Raw genomic sequence first — 26,536 nt, 5'->3', positions numbered from 1 at the left:
GATGACCCGGGCCCCCACCCTGAGCCAGGGGAGGGCGAGCCCTTCATCCCCAAGGGGCAATAAGCCCAGGGCTCTGCCCACCGCAGACTCTCTCACCAGAGCAGGGGCTGCTGCGAACTGGGCACCGGGGCTCCCCTCGCCCTAGCTGACCGAGGCTGGCCCTGTCTTACCCCACCGCATGGCAGCTGGGCCCACCGCCCCCCGCCGCAGCACGGCTTCCCGCAGCCCCCTGGGAAGCGTCCTCTCACCCCCAGAACTGCCTTCCCAATCCACTGGGGCTGGCGAGGGTGGTCCAGGCGCTCCCCCACATCCAGACGAGGGGAGTTTCTCAGACCCCAGGGTCCCTCCCTGCCCCCGCGCCCCTCCGCCAGCCTCCTCACTCAAGCCAATCTTCTATAACCAAAGAGCCTTTGGCTCAGGCCTGTCCCACGTGGGAGGGGAAGGAGCTGAGGGTCCCCTTGGCCGGGCCAGGGCTTCCTTCATGGGGGAAACACTAGGACCTGTGGCAGCCAAGGCAGTGGCAGTGCCACCCTCCACCTGCCAGCTCTGTCACCCAGCCAGCCCCACCTCCTGCCCCCACTCAGAGCGGTGGGCTGAGGGCAGCCCTGGGCACCACCCGCTATCCTCAGCTGCTCTGCTTAGTGGTGTGACCCTCTGCGGGAGCCGGCGGCCCGGGGCGCCTGCTGGGGAGGGGGTGCTGTGGGGAGAACGCTGCAGAGGGCGGGGTTGTCTTTCTGTCTGTCTTCTGTGGCCCCGCCCCCTGTATGATCTTGTTTGCAGAGGCCACTCTTGTCCTTGCCACGTTTTTCTATCCATGTCTTACCAGAGCTTCCCCACTAATTCACTCCACTGCCCAGAGAGTCGGCCCTCCTCCCGCGCCTCTGTGCCCCCCACCCTGCCTCCGAGGTCCTCGGCTGTGCCCTGAGACTCTGATGGCAGAAGTGACCCCCTTGCCCCTCAGATCATGATCTCACACCTCACACATGCTGGGCCTTCCGGCCTGTTCTTCCCCCACCTCCATCCCCAACCCCGTAGCCCTGGGTTGGCCCCTGGGGTTCTCTGTATGTGTGCCCCCACCCAGTTTGCTGTGGAGCCCAGCCTTGGTGGGAGAGAGGCCTTCCCTGAGGATCTGCCTCAGCCAGGGCTGGTGGGTTGGGCCAAGAGGTGGCACCCAGAGGCCTTTGCTGACTGGCACATACTCCGCACCCCACCTGGGCCAGGCCCAGGCCCATTGGTGTCTGTCCCTCCTCCCCAGGGCACCTGTCCCAGGATTGTGCAATAGTCCACGTGGCCCTCTTCCCAGTGCACTGGGCAGTGGGTCCACCCCTCTCCCTGCAAGTGCTGTTTTGGGCAGGAGTCGCCATGCAAGGGTGACGTCGACAACCATGTACAAAGCCACCGCAGCTGCCGCGCCCCGCCGCCTGTACAGATGAAATGGAGTCTTTTTCATATTCTAATAAATCAGTGTGAGTTTTTAAAAAAATAAAAAATAAAATAAAAATATATAGGAAAGTGAAAAAATGTTTTTTTCATTAATTGCTATGTCTACCTGTTATCAGATAATCTATTCTGAACAAAATATTATCTTTCTCATGGTTGCTCTGCCTGACCAGCACAAAAATGAAACACTCAGGCTGCGTAAAGGAAGCAACCTTCTTAGTCTGAAGAAAATGCGATTACGTTTGCTGGAATCTGACTCAATCGAAGTTTTAAGTTAGCTAGCTGCACGAGTTTTTGCTCAGTTACCTAACTTCACTTAAGTCTCAGTTTGCACAGTTTCAAAAAGAATATAAGTATTTTGCAGAAAGATGAACAGAAAAAAATTATGTAGAGGTTTTGTACAGAAAAGTCTTCATACCTCTGTATGTTTACTATATTGATGTAATTCATTTGTCTCTAGGTTTTAAGAAATTCTACATTTTTCATGATTAAAATGTTAGCACATTAGCCTTCTGGAGCTGGTATGAATTTGAAATGAATCATATTTGAATAATTAATAATGAAAAATATAAGAATATGATGATGTAAGTACACATTGGGTTCTCTTGTCTTTCAGGAGCCTAAGTTGCCAGAGGATCACCTTGCACAAAAACCTGTTCTTCTCCTTTATTTGCAACTCCATTGTCACGATCATCCATCTCACTGCCGTAGCCAACAACCAGGCCTTGGTGGCTAGGAATCCTGTAAGTCAACCACAGCTCTACCTTCACGTTAAACAGACAGAGGCAAGGCCTCGCTATTTGTACTGAGTATATAATGAAGTGCACACTCAGGTATAGCTTAAGTTCTAACAGGTATAGAACATATGTAGCGATTTTACTCGAGCAAGATGAGTATCTCTCAACATTTTCTAAGATAGAAAGATCTGACAGGAATAAATGTCTTTGTTTTTGTTTTGTTCTGATGTACTCTAGGCATACATCCATCTCATTTTATGGGTAGACAGCCCTGCAGATAGGGAGACACTAGGGCTTGTGACTATATAACATTTTGAGAAATAGATCAAAATGAGTAATGAAAACTCTTTAATTTACAAAAACTGTTTTTAGTATCAAACTGTTAAAGTCTGTAAAATGAGAAAAAGAGAAATGAATTGTATGCTGTTTTATATTTCATTAAGTTGATTAAGGTAAAATTTCAGAGGGATCTAGCCAGTCCTCATTATTTAAAGACATTGAAAAACTGTTTCCTTCCAGTCTCTTTGAAAGCACAATTTTTTTTAAGATGAGCATCAAAAGTTTTACAAAATTAATCACAGAACTGTTCATAACATAAAGACCAGTTTTTTAAAATGAGTTAATTTATATTTACATAAAGTTATATATGCTACGTGCAATTCACCAACTATATTTCCATCAAAATATTTGTGTGTATAGCTTAACACACATGCTCACTTAAAAATCATATGCTGACATGATGTTTGTAGCATACATATACAGATACACATATGCTGACACAATGTTTGTAGTACATATATATAGATACACATATGCTGACACAATGTAGTATACATATACAGATACACATATGCTGACACAATGTTTGTAGTACACATATACCGATACACATATGCTGACACAATGTAGTATACAGATACACATATGCTGACACAATGTTTGTAGTACACATATACCGATACACATATGCTGACACAATGTAGTACACATATACAGATACACATATGCTGACACAATGTAGTATACATATACAGATACAGATACACATATGCTGACACAATGTAGTATACATATACAGATACACATGTGTTGACACAATGTAGTATACATATACAGATACACATATGCTGACACAATGTTTGTAGTATACATATACAGATACACATACATACATGCCTGTGTATACATGTATATATATATATGCAATACACATAGTATTATTCTTGAAGGTTAAGATATCTAGTTACTGAAACCAAAGAAGGAAAGGAATTTTCACTGATGGGTCCATAAACAATACTCAATTATGTTTTATGTATTTTTAGAGCTTTTCCCAAATCCTCAAATCCTCTGCATTGTTTGCACATGTGCATCCCAATTGTTTAGTCTTGTATAAAATCACCCAGATGAGAAACATACTGGAATATAATAAGAAGCATAAAAGCTGGCTGATGTCCTCACATTTTAGATAAATCTCTAGAGGGCAAGAAGATGCACAGTTTAGTCAGAAACTGCAAAGCAACACATTTTAATGCTTATTTAAATACAGCGGTATTTTGTTTATCACACAAATTGCAAACTGTAGTATAAGTATTTTTAAATATTTCCTTGGAGAAACATTTATACCATTGGTGCCCTATTGCATATTTTAATGCATTCATTAAACTCTTTTTATCATAACAGGTTATAGATTTTAAAAAGGTATTATAATCCCAAAGAGAGAAGAATGCCTAAAAAATATCTTAAAATATGACATGAAGTCCAAAAGTATTGGTACAGGGTTACAGTTCATTCATCCACAGGTTTGTTCCAAACAAAACATGTTTAAACAGGAGTCTGGTCAGTAGATGGCTGCAAATAGATTCTCTCAGTAACGTGCTTATCATAGTTTCTCTAGGGTGCTTCTAAAAAAAAGAAAAGGTCCAATCAAAACATTGGTTTCTGAGGGGATTTGCTGGACCAGTTCAAGTCAAGGCAGATAGGTCAGCTCAGAGGTTAATTAAACTGTGGTTTGGCTTGGTTTGGTTTTCCAAGGGGGAGAGTGGGGTTCATAGCAATTATCCTGAGATATTTAATTTTCAAAGGACACAGAAGGATCTTCGGGGCTTATTATGAAGACGTTTTTAGAAATTGAAAACTGCACTGGTCAGAGAAAGGCCAGCAAACTTGTGCTAAGGATATTTCCCCCCTGCTTATTCTTCAAGAGTAGCAAAGGTTATCCTTCAAAAACGTCACTGGGGAACCTTATCCCAGCCACTCTGCATCCCTGGTCTTGTCCCTTCGGAATGCTTTTTATTTTCAAAACCCAAAGAATACTTCAAAGGAATCCAATTTGATCCCCTTGAGTATACCCAACTGTGATTGGGACATTTTGTAAATGGAAGAATGCAGAATTGTTTGGCAGAGAGACAGAGCGAAGGAACACAGGCTTTAGAACTACGTAGACCTAGATGAAACATGTCCTGAGCATCAATGCCTTGGCATTTTGATACTTTTTTACGTAGTATGACTTCTATGGTTTTGTGCAAGAGAGAGACAGGGCTTCTATTCCCATTAATAGTTAGAGTCCTGGAAAGTCACAGGGCAATTCCACTCTGTCCTACAGGGTCACTATGAGTCGGCATCCACTCGATGGCAGCGAGTTTTGTTTGATTTTCTATGGTTTTGTAGCAGTACTTTTGTCTTACTTCTCCTATACAGATAAGGGTTGAATTGATGTCTATCATTTCTATACAATGCATTTGAATAGCACATTTCCACCTTTGAGAGACACTTTGTTAATATAATGCCGTATTTGACATTAAGGTGTTAGCTTAGGCTGGATTTTCTAGGGTAACAAAGCCAGTGGCATTCTTAAATGCATAAGAAAGAACTTTCTATCAAGGGAAAATCCCTGGCTAGTCCAACTCATGTCCATACAGGTCAGATGCTAGCTGGTGGCCTCTTCAGACCCACACATCTGCAGGTCAATGAAGCAGGATGGCAAAGCAGGAAGCTGGGAGATTATGGGCTGGAAGGTGCAGTGTCCAGGGAATCTAGAGTTGGTAGATACATGGCAAAACACTGAAGGCCCCATGGGTCAGCAGGCCCCATGGGCCACCGGCCCAGAATCACAAAGGAGAAGGTCCAAAGAGTGAGACAAGTTCTCCACAAGAACTCTTCTAAATAGACCACACACCCAGGAGACATCATTAAACTGTGACCTGACCGATAGGTTGGACTCCACCCATGTTTTCCTATAGGTGCACCAATTTGACAGAAAACGTATCCATCACAGGTGTGTTATTCAAAAATCTAATACTATACATTACTCAGATAAAGGGAGAGGCTTTATTTATATTCATCAGAAGACAATGTGTATAGTGATGAAAACAATTTGAATGGCAGCATTAATTTTGGGGATGTAGCTTGGATTGCTATTCCATGAACATTAGAAACTCATTTAACGTCTCCAATATTTTTACTCTATTAAGTACTTAAATAGTAGTAATGCACATTTCAAAAAATTATTTTAAGAATTATACAAGATAATATCTGTAAAAATATTTTTAAAGCTAACTTCCATGCAAATGTTCTCATTACCATTCTATGATAACTCAGGATTTACTTCTAATCTGCTTCATTGTCAATTTTTAGTTAGTAAAAGAATTCATTAGAAATGAGTATTGATATTTATTAAGTCCCAGGTGTAATCAAACATAATAAGGAAGCTTTTAATTGATTACTTTTGTTGAGGAGTAAATTGTCTCTTACTTCTTCGATTTTCTTTACTTAATGTTTGAAGATTTTGCTTCTTCTCTTCTTACAAGTAAAGAAGGGAAAGTGAGGAAAAGAGCAAGGGAAACCACAAAATATTCTCCTATTTTCCTATATGAAATGCTTGAGCCTTATCTTTGAATAGCACAGGGGTGGGCACATTAGAGTGATACTTTATATTCTCACTGGCGTTTCAGAATCTGCAGGATTGCCTGAATATTTCAGCACTTCTAATGAATTGCTCATTAAAAGGGGTCTGTATTAACATATTTAAAATAAATGTAAGTGTATATGAAATCATTCATGTGTGAAATTTTACACTTCTAATTAATCACTAAAAATAAGGAAAATGTTTATATATCCACTAACTATAATATATTTGGATTTATGGAAATCAAAGCTATTCCAAGCAAAATAAACTTGTCTGCATGTATTTATTATGTAAAAAGTATATAAAGCACTAGGTGTTTTTTTATGTTTGTGTCCCCATGTACATATACATTTAAATATGTTTTATACATTTTAGGTATCCATTTCCCATGCATATTTTTGACTCTTTGGAGTCTGTGGCTGAACTTGTAGTGACACCACTAGATACCTATGACAACTAGCATGTTATAAACCTGAATCTTTGATGTCAAAAGTTGGTGCAGAAGAGAGAAAATTCCTTGTCCCTATACAACTAAAATAAGTAGAACTGTTGTTTTATATGTGAACTCATAGCAACTCAATATCAAATGTTGTTTTCTTCCCGGACAGGTTAGCTGTAAAGTGTCCCAGTTCATCCATCACTACCTGATGGGCTGCAATTACTTCTGGATGCTCTGCGAGGGCATTCACCTGCACACACTCATCGTGGTGGCTGTGTTTGCAGAGAAGCAGCACCTGATGTGGTATTATTTTCTTGGATGGGGTAAGTGCCATTCCATATCTGCTAGCTCACCTAAGGCGGGATGGTTTTGAAGGACTCAAGTTTCCTTTGTAATAAAAATAGAACTATTGCTATTAAGTTTTAAAGAAAACCGGGCACTTAATTTGTGCTTACTATTGTAAACTGAGATGCTTACAGCAGATGAGTTTTCACACATTTCACACATTATGTTCATTCATGGCAGGTCAGTTAGTAAAACAAAGGGTTTTCCTATGAATTAATTCACTTAATTAATGAATCTTGGTTGGATTCGTAATAATTCAAAAGGCTGAATTTGATTCATGAGGACGCGATCTAGCCTTTTGCACTGTTCTGAATCACCTTTGTCGTCACATATACGATAAGGACATTGCGCTAAATAGAAAATGGAAGATATTTAACTAACGACAACAAAATTAGCTTAAGAAAAGCATTTGTTTTAAAAAGTATTTTATTTTTATGTTGTGTATAGGAACCAATAAATGAATAAAGGTATACAAAAGATATTTTCCCCACCAAGCGTACTGGCCACAGTACTGCTCATGAAGCAGAGATCTACTGCTAGCACTATAACACCCCAAAATAATAGAAAATAGAAAATAAATCCAAGATGATTACTTTCTAAAAATAAAACTGAAATGTCATCCATCTCTCTCCAGAGATATAGGTATACAATATAGATATATGGATTCAAAGGTAGATGTAGATAGATCTAGATATATATAAGTGTGCAAATGCACCCCTAAGCACACACTTGTTAGCAAATTTAGACTACCTTTAAGAATTTCATTTGTTTGAAAGACACGATTTAGGATGACTCTTTGGTACCAGAACGATGTCTGCTTTTTCTCTCGTCCTTCACATAACGCCATCACTATTGAACTTGTCTTTTACCATGAAACTTCTAAAGTTAAGCTTCTCATCTCTGATCACCTATCAAATAATGACCCATTTCAACCCACGGAACAGAAGTAATTTCCTTTAAGCCTAAGAGCTTAAATAGCACACTTAAGGGTTTTAGACTCAGAATTCAGACCACCTGGTGCAAAATGACTTAGATTAGAACAGATGTCACACTTGCACAAGCACAGAAACATCGCCCCCTGGTAATTTATCAGAGCTTACTGTTGGACTAATTCAGGTAACATTTACCTAACAAATAAAAGGATGTTTCCAAAAGGTTTTGAAAAATCCCCTTATCTTTCAGTTTCATTTTCCACAAACTTCTAAAAGCCCCCTCATGTATATTGAGCAGTTATTTTTTGCTCCTGCAATATATTTTATTTTCATGTTTCATGAAATATTTAGTGTTTCATCTGTAAGGAAATGCATTTGACTCTTTTTAATTGCTATTTCTAGGATTCCCACTGATTCCTGCTTGTATTCATGCGGTCGCCAGAAGCCAATATTATAACGACAAGTAAGATCATTTCTCTTTATGATTCCTATTGAAACTAAGTAGAAGGAAAATCTTCACCATATTTTCCCTGTGTTTCCCCCTAGCTGCTGGATCAACTCTGATACCCACCTCCTTTATATTATCCACGGCCCGATCTGTGCTGCATTACTGGTATGTAAGCTCAATTCTCATAGAATATTAGACATCAGGCCATAGATGTATAGTTTTGCCATGTGATACTTCAATTAGAGTTAGTATTAATTAGGTATCAGAAGATAATGGTGCTGTGTTTCTCAGCTATAGTTCAAAGCTTCATGCTCTCTGTCTTTTTCGACTCGTCTTTTAAAGTCCCTTCTTATTTTATGGTACTTGCAATGTGGTATGTGTTCATGTCAGAACAAACTGTCAGCCATGCTGGTTCAGAAGATAAGCTGTAGAAACAGGCTGCCTGGGTCTGATGCCGCCCTTACCTCTTCATGTGCAATCTTCGTGCCATAAGAGAAACTTTTCAGTTTCTTTGCCCTGTTTCCTTTCCTTTCATGGGGATTAAAGGATTTCAGGCATGAAAAGTGCTTACCCTGGCATACAGCACGTGCTCAGGAAGTGTTAAATGCCTGGTTTATGCAGACTGACACGAGAGAGCCAGTTCAAAGATCAGCACATGGAGTTGGTTATACCCATGGAAATGTTTACTATATCCTTGAACATAGTAAAACGTTCCAAGGCAGAACACCTCCTTCCCATGGTTCCTCTCCTACAATGAGCCTGGGGGACACACTGTGTACACCGTCTGGTGAGACTGTCTGGATTTGAGTTCTCTGTTGTCAAAGAGCCAGTTAAACCCTGGCTCTACCAATGTCGGCTGGGTATTTCAGGAAAACTTCTGGTGGGTTTTGTTCTGAACTCTGTGACTTTGTTTTCTCATCTTTAATTATGGACCAACAAGAATAAATACCCCATTGCATGCTCTAGAGATCAATGAGCTATTTCTTGGTAAACTATTAGCATATGACTAGAGCTTCTTCTCTTGCAATCTTGATGTGATACCATGCTTCTATACTGAGGAGGTCTCCATGGAAATCAGATACATTATGTATCTGGGCTGTGTCAAAACTTTTTGAAAAACACAAGACACAATTGTATGATAGCTCTGACTGTGGAACGAAGAATGTAAGCCAGGGCCCTAGATCAAAGGCTCAGGGAGTAAGTGAAAGCAGGAGCAAGTGAACAATTGTAGAGCAACTAAGGCAAGGTTGGCACTTCAACCCCACGGGCTGCTGCATGGGAGCAAGACGAAGCGGTCTGCCCCGTGAAGATGGACCGTCCTGAAGGGCTATCTGGAGGCACTGGGAGTCACCAACCGAACCAGGCTCTATCAACTTTGGGAGGGAAGAATAAATGAGTAAAATATCATATGGATCTAAAGCCCATCACTCTGCTCAATAAGAAAGGAAGTGAAAAGTCACAATATCTGAATAATTTTTTTCCTCCTGGCCTGAGCAAGTCCCGCCCTCTGCCATCCTGCAGGTTCTGGCTCAGAGTAACCGAGAAGACAGAGTAGAATTCCTTTTGGGGTGTTTCTGAGACGATGGATCTTTCCAGGAACAGACAACTACATCTTTCCCCCACAGAGCAGTGGGTGGCTTTGACCCACTGGCTTTGTGGTTAGCAGCTCAACACTTAATGCACTAAGGTACCAGGGCTGCTTTGGAAAATATAAGAAGTCTTTTTTTTTTTTTTTTTAACTAAAATAAATGTTAACAAAAGCAGAAATTCAAGTTTCAGACACCTTACTTGCCCCAGCCATTCCCAGAATCCTGGGAAGGAACCCTAGCCACGGTCCATGTGACCACAGCTTTTTGTGCAATTTTAGTAAATGATATATTTCCATTGTATTCAGGTTTTTTTCTCAGACTTCCTCTTTGCAATAGTTCCCTTTTGGTTGTGTGGTTTTAGCATTTTGCTGTGGCTCTAAGGGGAAGTTAAAGAGAGATGCATTTACTACAGGCTGTTCTGTTTACAGGTAAATGATCGATCACTGACTGTTCTTGTACATGAACTTCTTCCAGGCCTCCTCCCTCCCTGCACTCATTCACCCTCATTCCTCTCATGACCCAGAACGGATGACCCAGCACCCTCTCATGCCTGCTAGCTCTCTGAATTTTGTAGATTTGGGGGGAGGAGAATGAAATTTAAAATTTGGTGAGCCAGAAATAGTTTGATGGGAAAATTTCATAAGTTTTACAACTCTATAAGAAAAAAATACTTTTAATATGTTATCAGGAGAAGGACACCATATTTGGTAAAGTAGTGAGTCAATGAAAAAGAAGCTGATGTTGGATTGTGCTAAGAGTTGTACGAGCTCCCAATAAAATGAAAAAAAAAATGGTGATGCAAAGGCTGTAACAATAGCCACAAATATAGCCACGATTGTGAGGATGGTGCAGGCCCAGCAGGGTTTTATTCCGTTGCAGCAAGAGTAGAAACTGCCTGTGCCCAGCAGCAAGAGGACAACAGAAGAAGCTTTATGTGGACTTCCCTAAAGAGATGGCAATCCTACAGTATTGCATTATATTACTCAACAAAAATATGAAATCAATTGAACTCTAGCTTTCCATCAGTATGAAAAATAATTCTGAACAACTGTTGGTGGAACATTTGAAGTGTTTCTATAAAAAGATTTGAGAATTTTTCCTAGGAAGTGGATTAAGTCTCTGGTGAATCCCATCTGACCGTAGTCCAGGGCTGTGAATAACCTGGCTAACAGTTACTGCTACCCTTGTAAAGTCAAATGTGGCAAACATCGTTATGTTAAAATGCAATTAATGCCTTAGATTTGATCTACCGTTTGACCCATTTCCCCCGTTATTTTTTATTGAGGTTGTTCTCTGTTTTATGTAGTCATTTTTCTTGTTTGTTTTTTTTTGCTTTGTTTTGCTTTTATTGTTGTTTGCTTCCTGTGTGTGTTTTGTATGATTTTTCATATGTAAATCCAGGATAGATAACTCTATAAATACAACAGCAGGATCAGTAATTACATAGGGGCCGGGCAGGTGTGGGGCTGCGGGAAATGAGGAGCTAACCACACTGAGTACCTGACGAAAACGCTCCAAAATCGATGTGGTGATGATTGCACATCTCTTGTTAATATGATTGAGTGACGCGATTGTATGACCAGTGAAGTATATGCTAATAACACTTTTTTTAAAAACTCACCAAAAGAGGAAAAACGTGTAGAAATTGATTTGTCTGAAGAAATGTAGTTTTTCCGATTGTTTTTATTGTTGCACTAGTTTTCAGATTATTGGTTGTTGTTGGTTTTTTTCCTTTCAAAAGAAGCTCATAACCCCCAACCCCACCCACCCCACCTTTCCCAGGAGCATGTTCTAAACTCTCTTTAGAATGTGGAAGTAAATCTTCAGCCTACACAATCGTTTAGAAGTAAGGCCTGACAGTTGTCCTACGGCCGTTTAACTGATGGTATTCTTGGCATCTTCAAGATTCAGAAATTTTGCTTGCCATCATTCTTTTTAAATTACTGATAATTACATTTCTCCATTTTCTTACTTTGTTTCAGGGATTAAACCAATCTTTTATTTTTAAAATACAATAGTATGGTTAGTATGATCTCTTTGAGGGATTCACCAGACATGAGAGGTGGTTATAAAATTAACCTATGTCAACTGAGAATCGTAATTCAATATGGGTGTAGTATGGAGAAGTAGTGCAGCGATGACAGGTGGCTAAAACAGCTTTGAGGCAAAGGCTTCCTTATCCCTGATATTTCTTGCAGCTACATGTTGTACAATGGTTATACATGGTTACACAATGCTAGGAAGTGCTCAAACCATATCCAAATCCCAGGGGAAATGCTGCATGTATATCTTTCAGGCAAGAAAAGTAAAAAGTAAAATCCATTCATTTGAAGGGGGGTGAGCAGAGAAAGTAATACTTAAGCTTTAGTCAAGTAAATTGAATAAAATGACTATTAAAGCTGATAAATATCTGATACATGTTTCCATAAGGTAGCTATCAACATGTATTGGGCTCATTTTTGAATTTACAATCATTACTATTTCAAATTGTGGGACAATTTCTTAACAGCTGGGCCTCATTTCTTTGAAGTGTTTGTGTGTTTGTGGAATGTAGTTATAGGTTTTTCTGATTTGGGTTGTAAAGCAGATTAGAAAATATAATTTCTTTTTAATATTTAAAAATCATTCATTGAATTTTACTTTTGTATTGATGGCTCGTGGTGGATATAATTTTTTTTAATTTATAGTATATTTTAACACTTCAAAGTGAGATGTCAGATCTAGGTTTCCAAAAGATATCTCATTTTTTTCTAAGTTTTATTGGCATATAATCCACATATAATATTATTCAATAGCTCAATAGCTAGGCACTATCTAGTTCCTGTACCATACTTTGCTATAGCACCCATATCTTCAACAGGGCAATGTCATAAGAATTAATTGTTCTTAGATTGGGGCTAGAATTAAGAGCAAGTGCCAAATCCACTCCTGTAACTGTGGTCTACATATGTCTCTGGTTCACTTTCAAGACATCATGGTCATTTTGTGTTAGAGAGAGCATTGTCAATCATCCTTTCCACTGTATCACCTCCCTTGCCATCAAATCAGTGCTGACTTACAGAGACTCAACCTTGTGAGTTTTCTAGCCTGCAAATATCCACACGTAGAAAGCTTCATCCTTCCCCTGTGGAGCTTGCTGGTAGTTTTGAACTACTGACCTTGAAATTCGGAGCCCAATGCTTAACGACTACACATTGACAGTGTCAGTAGTTAAGCCAATAGTATAGAATTTAAGATATAATTTGAGAAAGGGAAATGATATGAGTATAGGCTGGCTATGAACCGCAATACATTGAATTGTTGACTTGTCCAGATTAAATCCGTACATGACTAGACGCTATTTACACAAACAAGGAGTGTTGATAATAGGGCAAATCTTCCAATGATCACTTACAGCAGCAGTCATTTCCACAAGATCGAGACACGTCATAATGAAGCATGGAGAGCATTACCGTCCTAAGTATATGGCGCTTCTGGGCCACCTTTCATGGGACACCCTCAAGATATCTCATTCTAATGAGAGATTTTTAAATATCATAATTAACATACAATGGTACTTCAATGATTGGTCTTTGTTGTCTGTGCTCAGGTGGTACCTTTCTGATGAATAATTTATATCTGACATCAATGTCATAGCAGAAGACAAACAAAAATTGCATAATTTTATATGTTTTCTTCTTTTGAACTACAAATATTCAAGAGTTCTGCTCTAAAATGGGTAATATTCAGATATAGAATATAATTCAAACATTCTTCGATTCTCATTTGAAATAAATGAAAATATTTACAGAGATTAAGGTAAAATAATAGTATCATCGTAACTGTTTTTTAAAGCTGCACTGGGTAGAGAATGGATTAGAGAATCATGTACAAATCAATCCAGGATATCTTTTCATAGAATAGCTAACATAAGTATTAATCTCATTTTTAATTCTAGTTTTGAATTTTGTACTTTAAGTCAGATTTTCTTTTTAATATGCTTTCATTTGGAATTTTCATAAAATGAAATTGCAACTTTCCTCTTGTTACCTTTATCATATATTTGATCATTGTAATTCTACGCTAAGACTGTAAAGTTGTCTGCATTACAAATGTGCAAGCATAAGCAGATAAAAGAGCACTTATGTCTCCCCTTCTCTGAGTTGAAAGTGTTCCTCACTTAATCAAAACACTTCAAACACCGGGGAGTGCTTGGACAAGGACACCCTGCTCCCTCTGAAGGAGTAACAGCTGACACCCTGATGAGCCAGACTTCATTCGGACACCTGTTGATAAGACTATTACAAATCTGTCTTTAGCAAAGGCATTCCTGTGGCTGCAAACTCTAAGTTTTCATGATGTCTCCATAAGGATTCATGTAATGTACATTACTGAAGCAAATGTTTCATTGAAGTCTCTAAGACCAGGACTGACTTATTTTTATGCTTCAATTATTTTGATAAAGTGTGCTTCATAAGAGCAACTGCCTGATATTTGCTCATTGTTTTCTATATTAAATAACATGTAGCCATGTAACTTACATAGTTTTATGTAATTTGCAGTTTTTAGATTATCAAACAAGGGATGGTTCCTTCAAGTTGGGGCAGGTAGTAATTAACCTTTGGCAACGCTCCTCTATTTCCTGTTCATAAACTTGAGGAAAGCGCCTCTGGTGGCACAAGGGTTAAGTACTTGACTGCTAACGGAAAGGTCAGCCATTCAAAGCCGCCAGTGACGCTCCTGAAGAGATTCAAGTCTGGGATGGCCTAGGGGTCAGCATCAAGTTGATGGCATACAACAGCCATCCTAGGGAAGGCATAGACAAATTATAGAGGGGAAAAGATGCTAGACTAAATGGAGACAAGAGAAAAGTAATAACTGAGAGAAAAGGAGATGGAGGAGAGAGACGTGTTTGAGCAGAACACTACCAGTTTCCTAGATGTTTCCATGAACTTGAAGCTTTAAGTCTCTCTTTCAAAAGGGATGCTATACCTTGAGAGCAATTCTTCGAGCACTGTAAATACATGACTAGAGGAAGTAATTGACAGAAGGACCAAAAAGGTTTAACTTGTAAAATGATCTCTGCTGAATACCAATGGCTTAATTGCATGACATAGTCTTGTCAGAGAACAAAGACAATTACAGTATTATCTTAAAGAGTTGTTATGAGAATTATAAACAGAAAGTGAGAGCTTATAAAAATGGTTTGTTAATGTTTAAATTTAGAAAGTACCTAATTTAGATACAGAAGCGATGCTTAATACTTTTTAGCATTTGTTATAACTTATTATTTGAGTGAAAAATCATCGGAAGCTTTAGTTTTGGGTGTATAACAAAATCCAAAATTTGTATTAAAAATGAAGTGATAAAATTGTATTGAAATAAGGCATAATGGTTTAAAATAATAATTATTTCTCAGTGGGCTTCATCACATATCCATTCAACTTATCTATTGGTGAATAAATTAATAAATAAAAACTTCAGAAATACCAGGGAGTGTCTTAGACAAATATACCCTTTAGTAGAATACATTCTCGAACATAAAAAATGCTCTAAGGTTTATGGAAATTTGAGGTCCTTCAATAATGATTTTGAATATGGAATATGAAATGAATTTTATTTTCCTTTTAGGTCAATCTCTTTTTCCTATTGAATATTGTCCGGGTTCTCATCACCAAGTTAAAAGTGACTCACCAAGCGGAGTCTCACCTCTACATGAAAGCGGTGAGAGCTACTCTTATCCTGGTGCCGCTGCTTGGCATTGAGTTCGTGCTGCTCCCATGGCGACCCGAGGGAAGGACTGCGGAGGAGGTCTACGACTACATCATGCACATCCTTATGCACTACCAGGTACGGCTCGTTTGATATCAGGGAACGCTGGTGGGAAATGTGCATGCATCTTTGATTTTAGGGTTTACTATATATGCAGCAACTGGTTTATAAAGATGTGTCTTTTTCCATTTGGAATCAGATCATCCTGTTCTTGTCTTACAGGGTCTTCTGGTCTCTACGATTTTCTGCTTCTTTAACGGAGAGGTATGGGAATTTATTTTATCTTTATTATCATTTTATATTTGCAATGTAATTTTTGTTCTTAACAAAGAGAAATAACATCATGAAACAGTATGAAATTTCTCCAGTTAAAACTTCAAAAGAAAAAACACCCACCTTATTTTTTTTATAGGTGCAATTCAATTTGGTTTTTTGCATACCTTTTAAATTAATATTATTAAATCTAAACTTTGTCATAAGTACATTTCTTAGCAACCCTAAACCTCATAAAACATGCACTCTAATAGGAACTAGAACCAGCTAAATTGCTCCTTTCTTCTTTTTTTTGCCCACCCTCCCAAATAGGAGGTAGCCTTGGAAACACTTTTCTAGTGCATGAGACAGGATTTAAATGGTAAACATTATACAGCATGGAAATACATTCTATTAGCAAAAAAGAGGAGAATAGGATTCATAATATGATGATGTACTCATAAATATTTCTTGATTTATATCAAAGGCTTTCCTATTCAGAAGTGTCGAATGGATGTCATTTTTCTTATCCACATGAAGGGCGCTATAGCTCATGTGCTGGTCCCCAGGGGTGTAAGCAGTTTATGCTGGTCTACTAAGTGAGAGATTGTCCTCCGAAACCTGTCTAGTGAGACCCCAAGAGAAAGATCTGGCAATCTGCTTCCAATAAGATAATAGCCAAGAAAACCTGATTCTATAACAAGTGAGATCACCATGGCTCAGAATCAACTGATCATGCAAGAATTTGGGTTTTGTTCTGGTTTGAGTTTCAGGTTTGGTTTTTGCTTTGTTCGATTTTGGTTTCAGGTTTTGGTTTGTTTTGTAGTTCTTACTCTGAGCTGTATTGATTTACCTCTTTATATGCTATTAAACTACTAGACAAATATAAACCTATAGGAGAGTTTTGGTGGAATTCACAGTTTAGGAATTCAAACAACTGAATGAGACATAGATACTTGCTAACCATGACTTTATCACTAAGCCTCAGATTAAAAAATAAATACATGGAATTAGTCTGCATACATTTATGAGGAACATTCCTATAAGGCACATCAACTTTGAGAGTTATGTACAGTTATGTAACACTATGGAATATTATTTTTAGTGAAAGATAAGGCTTTCTACTTCTGTAAAGAGTTACAAACTCAGAAACCACAGAAACGTACCCAGTCATATAAGGTTGTTATGAGTCAGAAACAACTCAAAGGCAGTGACATTGGTTTTAAGAAATATTTTAGTTCTTGGTCTTAGCATATAATAAAATATGCTTTAAAATTTAATGTAAATTATTTAAATATAAGAAAAGAATTGTCAAATACATTATACTGTATTTCATACATTTAGGTAGTGCATTTGTGATTATTCTGTAATACAATTGAGTAGAGGAACTGCTTTCCTGAAGTTACTGAGAAATGTAGGCCAAAGAGATTATATTCAGATTGGGAAAATCTTCTGCAAAAGACTGTTTTAAAGTGTAAAAAAGCCATTGGGTCATACACAACACTCTAGTTTCCCAGTTCCTGAGTTCAATAATCCATTGGCATGGCCACACAAAATTTACAAACAATATTCATGATTAAGAGTTTATTATGGAAGCTGACAGGCTGCAATGCAAGGGAGAAATGCTTAGGATGCAGTTTGTTCATTAGGGCTTGTTATATAGTTCTTTCAGGGCTGCTAAAAAGTGTCCAAGGGGAGGCCAATTCTGCTGTAAATCTCAACACAGAGACCTTCAGCTTAAACTCTGTGGATCAGATAACCCAGTTCACTGAATTAACTGCCCCGAGGCACCCCACTCCAGTAAGTCCCAACCAGGAAGGTCCGCCTCCATGGATGAGCAAGTCTATCTCCCCCAATAAAGTACCCAGAGGCACCCTATTCCACCAACCACCCCCCAGCTCCAAAGCATTAAGCTTTCCTTGTTCCGTGGACTGGTTGGTCCACTGCTCTGTCTCATGCTCTGGCTCCATCTGCATAGGCATCTGCCTCTGCTGCATCTCTGATGGCACAGCTGCTTTCTGGATCAAGGAGGTTCATTATGCACAGATCTTGTGCATAATGAGATACACTCCACTCCTGGTTTTCCGAGTAATGAGATCTCCTCCTGCTTCGCAGAGGGCTTCTTTCTGCCCCAGCAGGATGGTGTTCTAATGAAGCCTGTTTCCAATTACTCAGAAGTGAATCCTATCACTGTCTTCCCCCACTTCTGCTCCAAACCCATGAAGGAAAAGGTCATTGGATGGGAATTAGAGACTAGCTAGAGGGGCTACATTAAATAATTTACCACCCTTGCAAAGCAAAGATGTCATTTTGATGATAAAGGTGTGCCTAACACAAATCAGGATATTTTCAGTTGTCTAAACACATGTGAAAGTTGGATGTTTAATAAGCAAGACTGTAGGAAAATTGATGGCATGGGCAGATAATATGGAATATGGAATGGAAGAACAAACAAATCTGTCATGAAAAAAATATAGCAGGGTGGTGCTTACAAGCCAGTATGGTAATACTTTTCATGTAATTTGGACATGCTATCAAAAAGTAACAGTCCCTGAATAAGACATCATGCTTGGTAAAGCATAGATTCATGAAATACAGGAAGATATACCATGGGATAGACTGACATCTTTACTACAAAACAGGGCTGACAGGAGTTGTGAGGAGAGTGAGGCCAACAGGGGTTTGTTCTGTCATACATGGGGCTATCCTGAGTCGGAACCAACTCAACAGCACCTGACAACACCTAAACATAATATGGGTCAAACATAATTTACCTAACGATTAGGAAGAAATAAAGAATATATTGTTGTTATGACATAAAGATCAAATAACATTTATTATATACAAATGTAGTATTGTATAAATGACATTAGATAGTCCAATGTGCTGCCTATGTAAGATTTTATAGTTTAATATAAATAAGAGTATTATCAAATTTGAACCACTTGTAGGATATAAGAATGATATGTTAGTAAAACTGCTAAAATGAATATAGATGTTCAATATGTGTATTGAATATATTTATATTACACCTCTGTGCATACAGGAATCAATTTTCTTTTTATACCAGTTACGTTTTAATACCAGTCAGTGATTATAACACAATCACTAACAAAATATTTTGTGATAGGAGACAGTACAGAATAAAGACACTGACACAGAGCAACATTTACACCCACAGACCACTTTCTCCCAGGCTCTGATAACAGTGGGCAATGTTCTGAGTTTCCTGGGGTCTCAGTATCCACTTAGGGCAATAAGACATGTTCCTTAAAAGCCTCACCAGGACTAGTGGGTGTTAGAGAAGTTGAGGGTGTTAGCATCGCTCTCCAACTTCAGCAGCCCTTGACGGCTGGTGGCCTCCCACCTCCTCGTGACTTTGTGTACTGCCGAGATGAACTACACCCCATCAGGGTTTCATGGCTGCCGCCTTTCAGAGCCAGATTGCCATTGCTTTCTTCGGAGGTGCCTCTGGGGACCCACTTCTCAGCTACTGGCCAAACAATTAAGTGTTTGTACCTCTACGATAATGCCTATCATCAGTAGATAATCAGTATGTATTAGATTGATCAAATTATTCATTTTCAAAAAACACATGAACAAATGAGAATATAATCATTTTGGAATCAAAATCTCAAATTGGCCCTTTTCTTTAGAAAGTAAGTCTAGGGAGTAACTAAGCCGATGCCTAGAACTCTAATTAAACTCGATCTGTGTAAGCAATGGAGACACAAAACTCTGATCATCTGCCATGCTGAGAACATTTGGCATTAAAAATTACAATAACACAAAATCCTCAAGGCAGACTGTTGCCAAATCATTCTGTTCTTCACTTCTCTAATGTCTGTCCCCGTCTCCTCATCCCCAGAGATACAATTCTTGTTTATGTATGATTCATTGCTCATCTTAAGAAATACTATAATCCCTCCCTTTTTGTCTCTGTGCCTCTTAGTTTTTCCCACTCTCTCTTTTCCCCACACAGCTGCCAAATACATTTTGTGCTGTTCCAACTATGTCATGAACTCCTTAAAATCATTTCCTTAGGTCCTTTCTTGCTTACCACACTCGGTCAACTCTCTGTATTTCACTTAATGTCTCTGCTGTTTTAAAGCAATGTCTTCCTATTATTGTTCCTCAGTAGTCATAAAACAGGGCTGGACTAGCATGTAGGGCACTTTAGTCATGGCTCTAGTCCCCAAAGATAAAAATGTACATTGTGACCATGGACTAGAGACTCCCATTACCAAGAAGGGCCTGCCCTCATCACCTCCCTGTATTTAATAGCACCTGAAAACAGATGCTTTTATATAGTTAATACAAAGATTTTTGTTAGAAAAACTGAACCTATACTCCATAGTATGAAATAGATTTTTTTTGCCAAGGCTCTGTCTAATTATTTAATTTTAAAAATCAGTTAGCTTAAGGAGAATAGCTCCTTGCCAGATGCTAGTGGACACAGAAAGCTATGATGTTGGATTCTATAGCTTCTTCCTGTGGTTGTTATGTAATGTCCATGCATAAAACATTGAAATCCCTTTTCTTATCTTTATGGGACCAAGATATCTCCCCTTCCATTGGGAATTGTCCATTGCATCCTAGTACCTCCCCCCCCCACATTTAATGTTTATTAAGAGTGCACATGCTCTGTTCAACAAGTGTGACATTGCATTAGAGGAAGCAAATGAAGAACACTGAAATTATAGAGAAAAATTTAAACTAACAAAAGTCTACACGGGTTTTAGATCCGTAATTAACATTATTTTAAACTTTAGTAAATAACTACTCACAGTCCAGGAAATTGACTCACCATGGTTTTTCTGATGATTTGGGTGCAGAGAAGAAATAGGGTGATGACCTTGATCAAAGTAGATATTTCAAGAACAAACAAAATTTCAAAAGCCAATTTGGCTTTTAGAATTGAAGTTAAGCTTTCTTTTTGGAGACTGAAAGTACTGGATTTATGTCTGAGCAATACCTTCCTGTGAGCACGCTTCCTCATATTTACACAGGATCTTTCACACTAGCTATTTTCAGGCAGCAACTGTATAGTTTCTGTGTTAATCATTCCAGAATTTAGTGACAGAATTCACAATTCACTTACATAACAAAGTTGTTCTTGAAGCCAAATCATTGCGTTTTAATAACATGCTTTTAAAATGACTAGATGAAAAATGCTAACTAAAACTTGTAACAATTCATTTTGAGTTCTAACTAAGGAAAGTCACTGTATCTCTCTTGGGCTCTTCCTTTTTCCCTACTTGCTAAAAGGAGACAATAAAACTTGTGTTCATTGAACGTGACAGAGCATAGGAGAATCTGACATATTTGAAATGCCCCACATTGTTGCAGGTATTCTGAAGATACCTATTTGCTTATCAAATTCACTGCTTTCCAGTTAATTTCAACTCATAGGGATCCCACAGTACAGTATTTAACTGTGGACTTCCAAGATTGTAACTCTTTACAGGAGGAGAGAACCTCATCTTTCTCCCTCAGCGTGTCTGGTGGTTTCGAATGGATGACTTTGGGGCTCACAGTCTAATGTATAACCTTACTACACCGCTGCGGCTCCTCCTCTGTTAGATAACTATGTTTCCTTTCCCTCTTAGACAGGTAAATGATTTAAAAACAAGCTTACAAAAGCCTCACATAAGCCAGGCCCATTTGGGGGCCTATTATTGTTTTAAACACACATATATAGTGTAGAAAGTTTTTAAAAATCTATATAACTAATAGAAAGGAGATTATTTGATGCTCTATGGACAGCAGTTCAAAACCACCAGCAGCTCCTCAGGAGAAAGGTGGGACTTTCTACTCCTGCAAACAGTCCTGGTAGCCCACAGCGAGAACACTGTTAAGTCAGCATCGACTGAATGGCAGTGAGTTTGCCTTTGATCTTTGTAATATGAGAGGGCTTCAGAAATGGAAATGTTCCATTGTCTCTTAATTCTATATTGTTCATGATTTTTAAAATCCCCTTTATATATAAATTATCAGAAAATACGCTTACATGCTCAGGCTTCCTTTGGGGAATCATTTGGTCAAAATGCAGCAAACAGTGCCTACTTTCCACAGCGCGATGGCAGAGACCTTCTTAACATGGAAGCGGAGATTTCCAAAGTAGTCGGCTAACTCCCGAGACGTGGAAATGTCCCAGTTACTCACTTGAAGATACACTTGGAAAGTCTTGCTTGCTTTCCGCTTATTGAATATTAGGCATTGGTTTGGACTCGATGTTCAGTTAAAACTAAAGTCAGGATAGATGACCTGCCTTGGTTTACACTCAATTACTAACTTGATGGCAATTCAATCCTACTCAGCAGTACAGTGAAACAACGTCTGTAAAACCTGATATTATCAAAATTACAGCCACGGGGAACATGTCTTGAAATGATATTTAAACCTTAAACCAAAAGTATCCCCAGAAGTCTTCATAAAGCAAAATGATTGTTTACTGAGTAAAATGGGTATGCCCGAAGCAGCATACTCTTGTAACAGCTATCGATATCGGATATGATAGACGGCAGCACCCGAAGGTTAGCTAGGAATGTAAGGGGACCAGTGAATTGATGTCAATAGATGGGAGGCATCTCAGAGAAGAGGGTAAGAAGGGTTACATAATGCAATCATTGTCTGCGAATTGCACTCTTGAACTGATGTTTTTCTATGTGTATTCTCAACAACAATGAATAAATCAAATTAAACTTGCATATAACTGACTGCTATTGAGTCCATGCTGATGCGCGCACACACACATATATGTAAGAGATGGGGCACTGAGAGTCAGAATTGACTCCATAACCACTGACAGTTCTCATCCAAAATCACGACTCCCCTTGGAGTGACTAGAAATTAGAGTCATTAAACATCAAGTTACTTTTGTATGGGGGCGGGGAGTAGGAGTGGTCCAGATACAATGCAATAGAAGGATGGTAAATTTAGTAAAGAGTTTTTCCACAATACTTATCCACTTGTAATTATTTTTTCAGTAACTTTTTTCCCTGGTCGGTAAAGTTCAGGAGGACAAAACCTCCACTTTGTCTTCAGAGTCTTGCACAATCCTTAAGACACGATGATCACTCAGTGAGGATTGCTCCTGCTGTTACGGCGAATAATGATCATTTACCTAATTCAGTAGCTTAGTTTTTGTTTTCTTTGTTTCCCTTTTCTTTCATACTCTCACTAATTACTTTCTCATTCTCCTAATGAATGTATCAATATAAAATTAGGTGTTGGACATACAATCTTGTAAGTGGGATCTGTTATAACTATTTAATAAGAATGTATACCTATTCACACATTATTAAGGCTTCAAAGACATGGCATGAAAAGAATTTCCAATGGTATCTGAAAATACAGCGTACTTGCAATGCATCTCCTAATGTGATTTACTCATTTTAATGTTTTAAACTGAATAAAAAGAAAGTAACACATTAACATCAAGGATTTCATAGCTGTTTTACTATGCTATTAAGTACAGCAACTGCATGTCAATGAATGGGTCATTCTTATTCTCTTTGCTTCTTTTTGATGGATAGGTTCAAGCAATTTTAAGAAGAAACTGGAATCAATACAGAATCCAATTTGGAAACAGTTTTTCCCAGACAGAGGCCCTCCGTAGCGCATCTTACACAGTGTCGACAATCAGTGATGGTCAAGGATACAGTCAAGACTATCCCAGTGAACACTTAAATGGGAAAAGCATCCATGATATTGAAAATGTTGTTTTAAAACCAGAAAACTTTTATGCTTGAAATAGATGGAACAGTGCGTAAATGTTTTGTACCACTAGCTCAAGGACTTGGTTTCATGACTTTATATGGACATTTCAGTATTAAATACATTTCTTGAATGCCACACACAGAAACAAACATAGGAATTCAACCTTGTACTGGTAAAAGTTCAACAGCTATGTGGGAGTAAAAACCAACACCACAAAACCCAATATATTAAATTGTAGCATTTGCCAATTTCCATGGTGTAAATACTTCCACCATGGGCAAATTCAAGCAACCAGCCTGAAACTACTAAATGTGGAATTGGGAAGAAATGAACACATCCACTTTTGTGAGCTTGTTTGAACTAGCTCTATCTAGTACACCGCCAAATTAATTCACAGATAAGATTGCAAAAGTTCATAATACACATTGGCTATGATTCTACTCTAGTTTTCAAAAGAGATCTATCTTAAGCTTTTAAATATGGAACTAAAATTAGCTAAACAATTGAACTACAACAAAAAGCTATCCCATTTTCATTGGTAGAATTGATTTTTTTTCTTGTCTAGCAGACTTTCTGTCCCTTTCTCAAGGAAACAGATAAAATGTCAATGAGTCCAGTGGGTTTACCTTCGTCTTTCCAAGAAAAGCAACTAAGCAGAATTGCTATGGGCCATTCATTTACTGATCCATGATGATGATAAACTGCGTCATGTCTGCCTTTGCCATTTGGTGATCATTTCCACATCTGTATCACTAAAGTTGATGCTACAAAACTCCTTATCAGCTACTTTCCTGTCCTACTACACAGATGGGAGGGAATCTGTAAATAGAAACTTTACCCTCTCCATTTCTACCATGTGAACATATTTAGCATCATTTTATATGAAGGAAAATCAATGAAGACTTTCTTATTTTCTCGGGACTTTGTGAAAAATGTGTTGTGAAAATGAACTTGTAAATACTGTTATTCAATTTTACAGTCTTCAATCAAATGCATACCATCTAAGATGGTATTTTTTTAAGTGAATACATAATGCAATAATGTACGTATTTCAATATCTGATACTGTATTTGAGCTGATTTTATCATAAAATAGGGTTTATAATTCTATATTTGGTATTTTGAAGACAACCAGATACTAGCATCAGAAGTTTGAAATCTAAGAGGAACGAAATATCTATGATAACATATACAATATTTATTTTTAAATGCAAGATCATTTTTAACATATATTAAACTTGCTGACACTCTTGCTGACTCACACTTTTATAATAGGTGTGATTTTTCCCCCCCTTTTATTTTGACGATGAACTTGCATTCTAATCCAGAAAAGGTAAATAACTCGGGACTTGACCCCGTTAGAAATGTTCCAATTTAACTTTAAAAAATAGAGAAACACTATCTATAGATGTCAGTTACAATGTTTACATTTTGGGGTTTTTCAGAAAATGGAATATTTTAATAGAACTGGTGTATATGACAATATAAATCCGTGAAGAACTTGAATGTATTATTGAACATGAATTATTCTCAGAATGCCTGAGGAATAATTAAATGAAGATGGGAAAAATCAGAAGAATAAATTCACTGGATATCTAAATAGAATTTGAATTTCCTTAAGATAATTTCTGCAGAAATATTCAAAGAATAAAATGTTTTCATTTGTAGAAGTCAGTTTTAGGAGAAGAAATAATAGTGTATGTGATTTTTAATTTTGTCATTATAATGGGCTATTGACAGCCATCATGGGTTATTTCTTAAAGTCCACAATAGATGGTGAATCCAGAGGTTATTTGAAATCATCTAGGTTAGTTATCTAAATCAATAAAAATTAGCATGTTAATAAGCTCATCAATACATTTATAATGTCTTTACATGTAAAGTTACTATTAACTTAGTTTCAAATGTATGAATACATAATAGCTGTCATAAAAAGAAACATTGGCTGTTCTGAACGTTTCCATTGTCTACACAATTGAAAAACATAAACTCACTCTCTAGCTATTTATTATTCAAAGACGCAGGTTCAACTGATTTGCTAACAGTGTGCAAACCTTTCAGCATTACTCTAGACACGCTGTCAAGACATCCTTAAAGGACAGTAAAAAATGGTGAAACATCTGTGGTATATGTTAGATATTGTACTTTTTATATCTCTATAGTGATTTTATCAATGTTAAGTTTAGATCAAATTTCTTCAATAGTCAATGTTCATCTATTGCACAGTCTTAATGTTTAGGCTGTCTCTAGTTATCGATACATGTAATATTTCTCAATGGTAGGTTTTCTGAAAGCTAAGTTGCTAATTAATATCTTCTTTGTGTCTCATTCATAAAGAAAAAGTAAAATTTTATAATCTTTTAAAACCAACTCATTTGGTATCAAAAACTAACTTGGGGCATTTTGAAATATAGGTCTGCTAATTTTATGCAGTTAGTGGAAAGAATGTTAATGTCGTTTCTTTGCTCCTGAAAGTATGTTCCAGTGTTTATATTCATTAAATATCCATATTGGAATTTATCATTTGTTCAATTGTAGTCCAATGTACATATAACTAGTTGTAACCATGACAGTATATTTATCATTTATCATTTTTAATGTGAATGTATTTTTATTTTATCTTGATTTTAATCTGCTAATTGAAACTGCTATTTCTTTAATTTTTAAAATATACTTAGGTTATTCTGGTCAATTAAAACCACTCTTGTTATATCTACTAAAAGTATCTATTTTTTATTATACACAAATATTAAACTTGAAATTTATTTTCATTCATATTTAATGGTGCTAAGTAATATAATTTATTACCACATTTAAAAAATCATTTTATTGGGGCCCATACAACTCTTATCACAATCCACACATACATCAATTGTGTAAAGCACACTTATACATTCATTTCCCTCATCTTTCTCAAAACTTGCTTTCCGTTTGGGCTCCTGGTATCAGCTCCTCATTTTCCTTCCCCCCCCCCCCCC

At 37.8% G+C, this 26,536-nt stretch overlaps 1 protein-coding gene across 3 annotated transcripts in view; it reads left to right on the top strand.

Moving 5' to 3' along the window:
- The window catches only part of CALCRL (calcitonin receptor like receptor), a 109,669-nt gene extending 85,912 nt beyond the window's left edge, over positions 1–23,757 (top strand). For all 3 annotated transcript variants that reach the window (XM_004701723.2, XM_045296185.1, XM_045296198.1), the window contains 7 exons: positions 2,057–2,183; positions 6,690–6,843; positions 8,200–8,260; positions 8,344–8,410; positions 15,445–15,663; positions 15,808–15,849; positions 23,376–23,757. In XM_004701723.2, coding sequence (XP_004701780.1) covers positions 2,057–2,183; positions 6,690–6,843; positions 8,200–8,260; positions 8,344–8,410; positions 15,445–15,663; positions 15,808–15,849; positions 23,376–23,591 — 886 coding nt within the window. In that variant the 3' untranslated portion in view covers positions 23,592–23,757. The remainder of the gene's footprint in view (positions 1–2,056; positions 2,184–6,689; positions 6,844–8,199; positions 8,261–8,343; positions 8,411–15,444; positions 15,664–15,807; positions 15,850–23,375) is intronic.
- The last annotated feature ends 2,779 nt before the right edge of the window (positions 23,758–26,536 follow it).

Source organism: Echinops telfairi, unplaced genomic scaffold, assembly GCF_000313985.2.
Source record: "Echinops telfairi isolate 266 unplaced genomic scaffold, ASM31398v2 ScPeMD7_3;HRSCAF=10, whole genome shotgun sequence".
Classification (NCBI taxonomy): Eukaryota; Metazoa; Chordata; class Mammalia; order Afrosoricida; family Tenrecidae; genus Echinops; species Echinops telfairi.
Note: the sequence above shows the minus strand (reverse complement) of the source record. Positions and strands in the feature narration are given on the sequence as shown.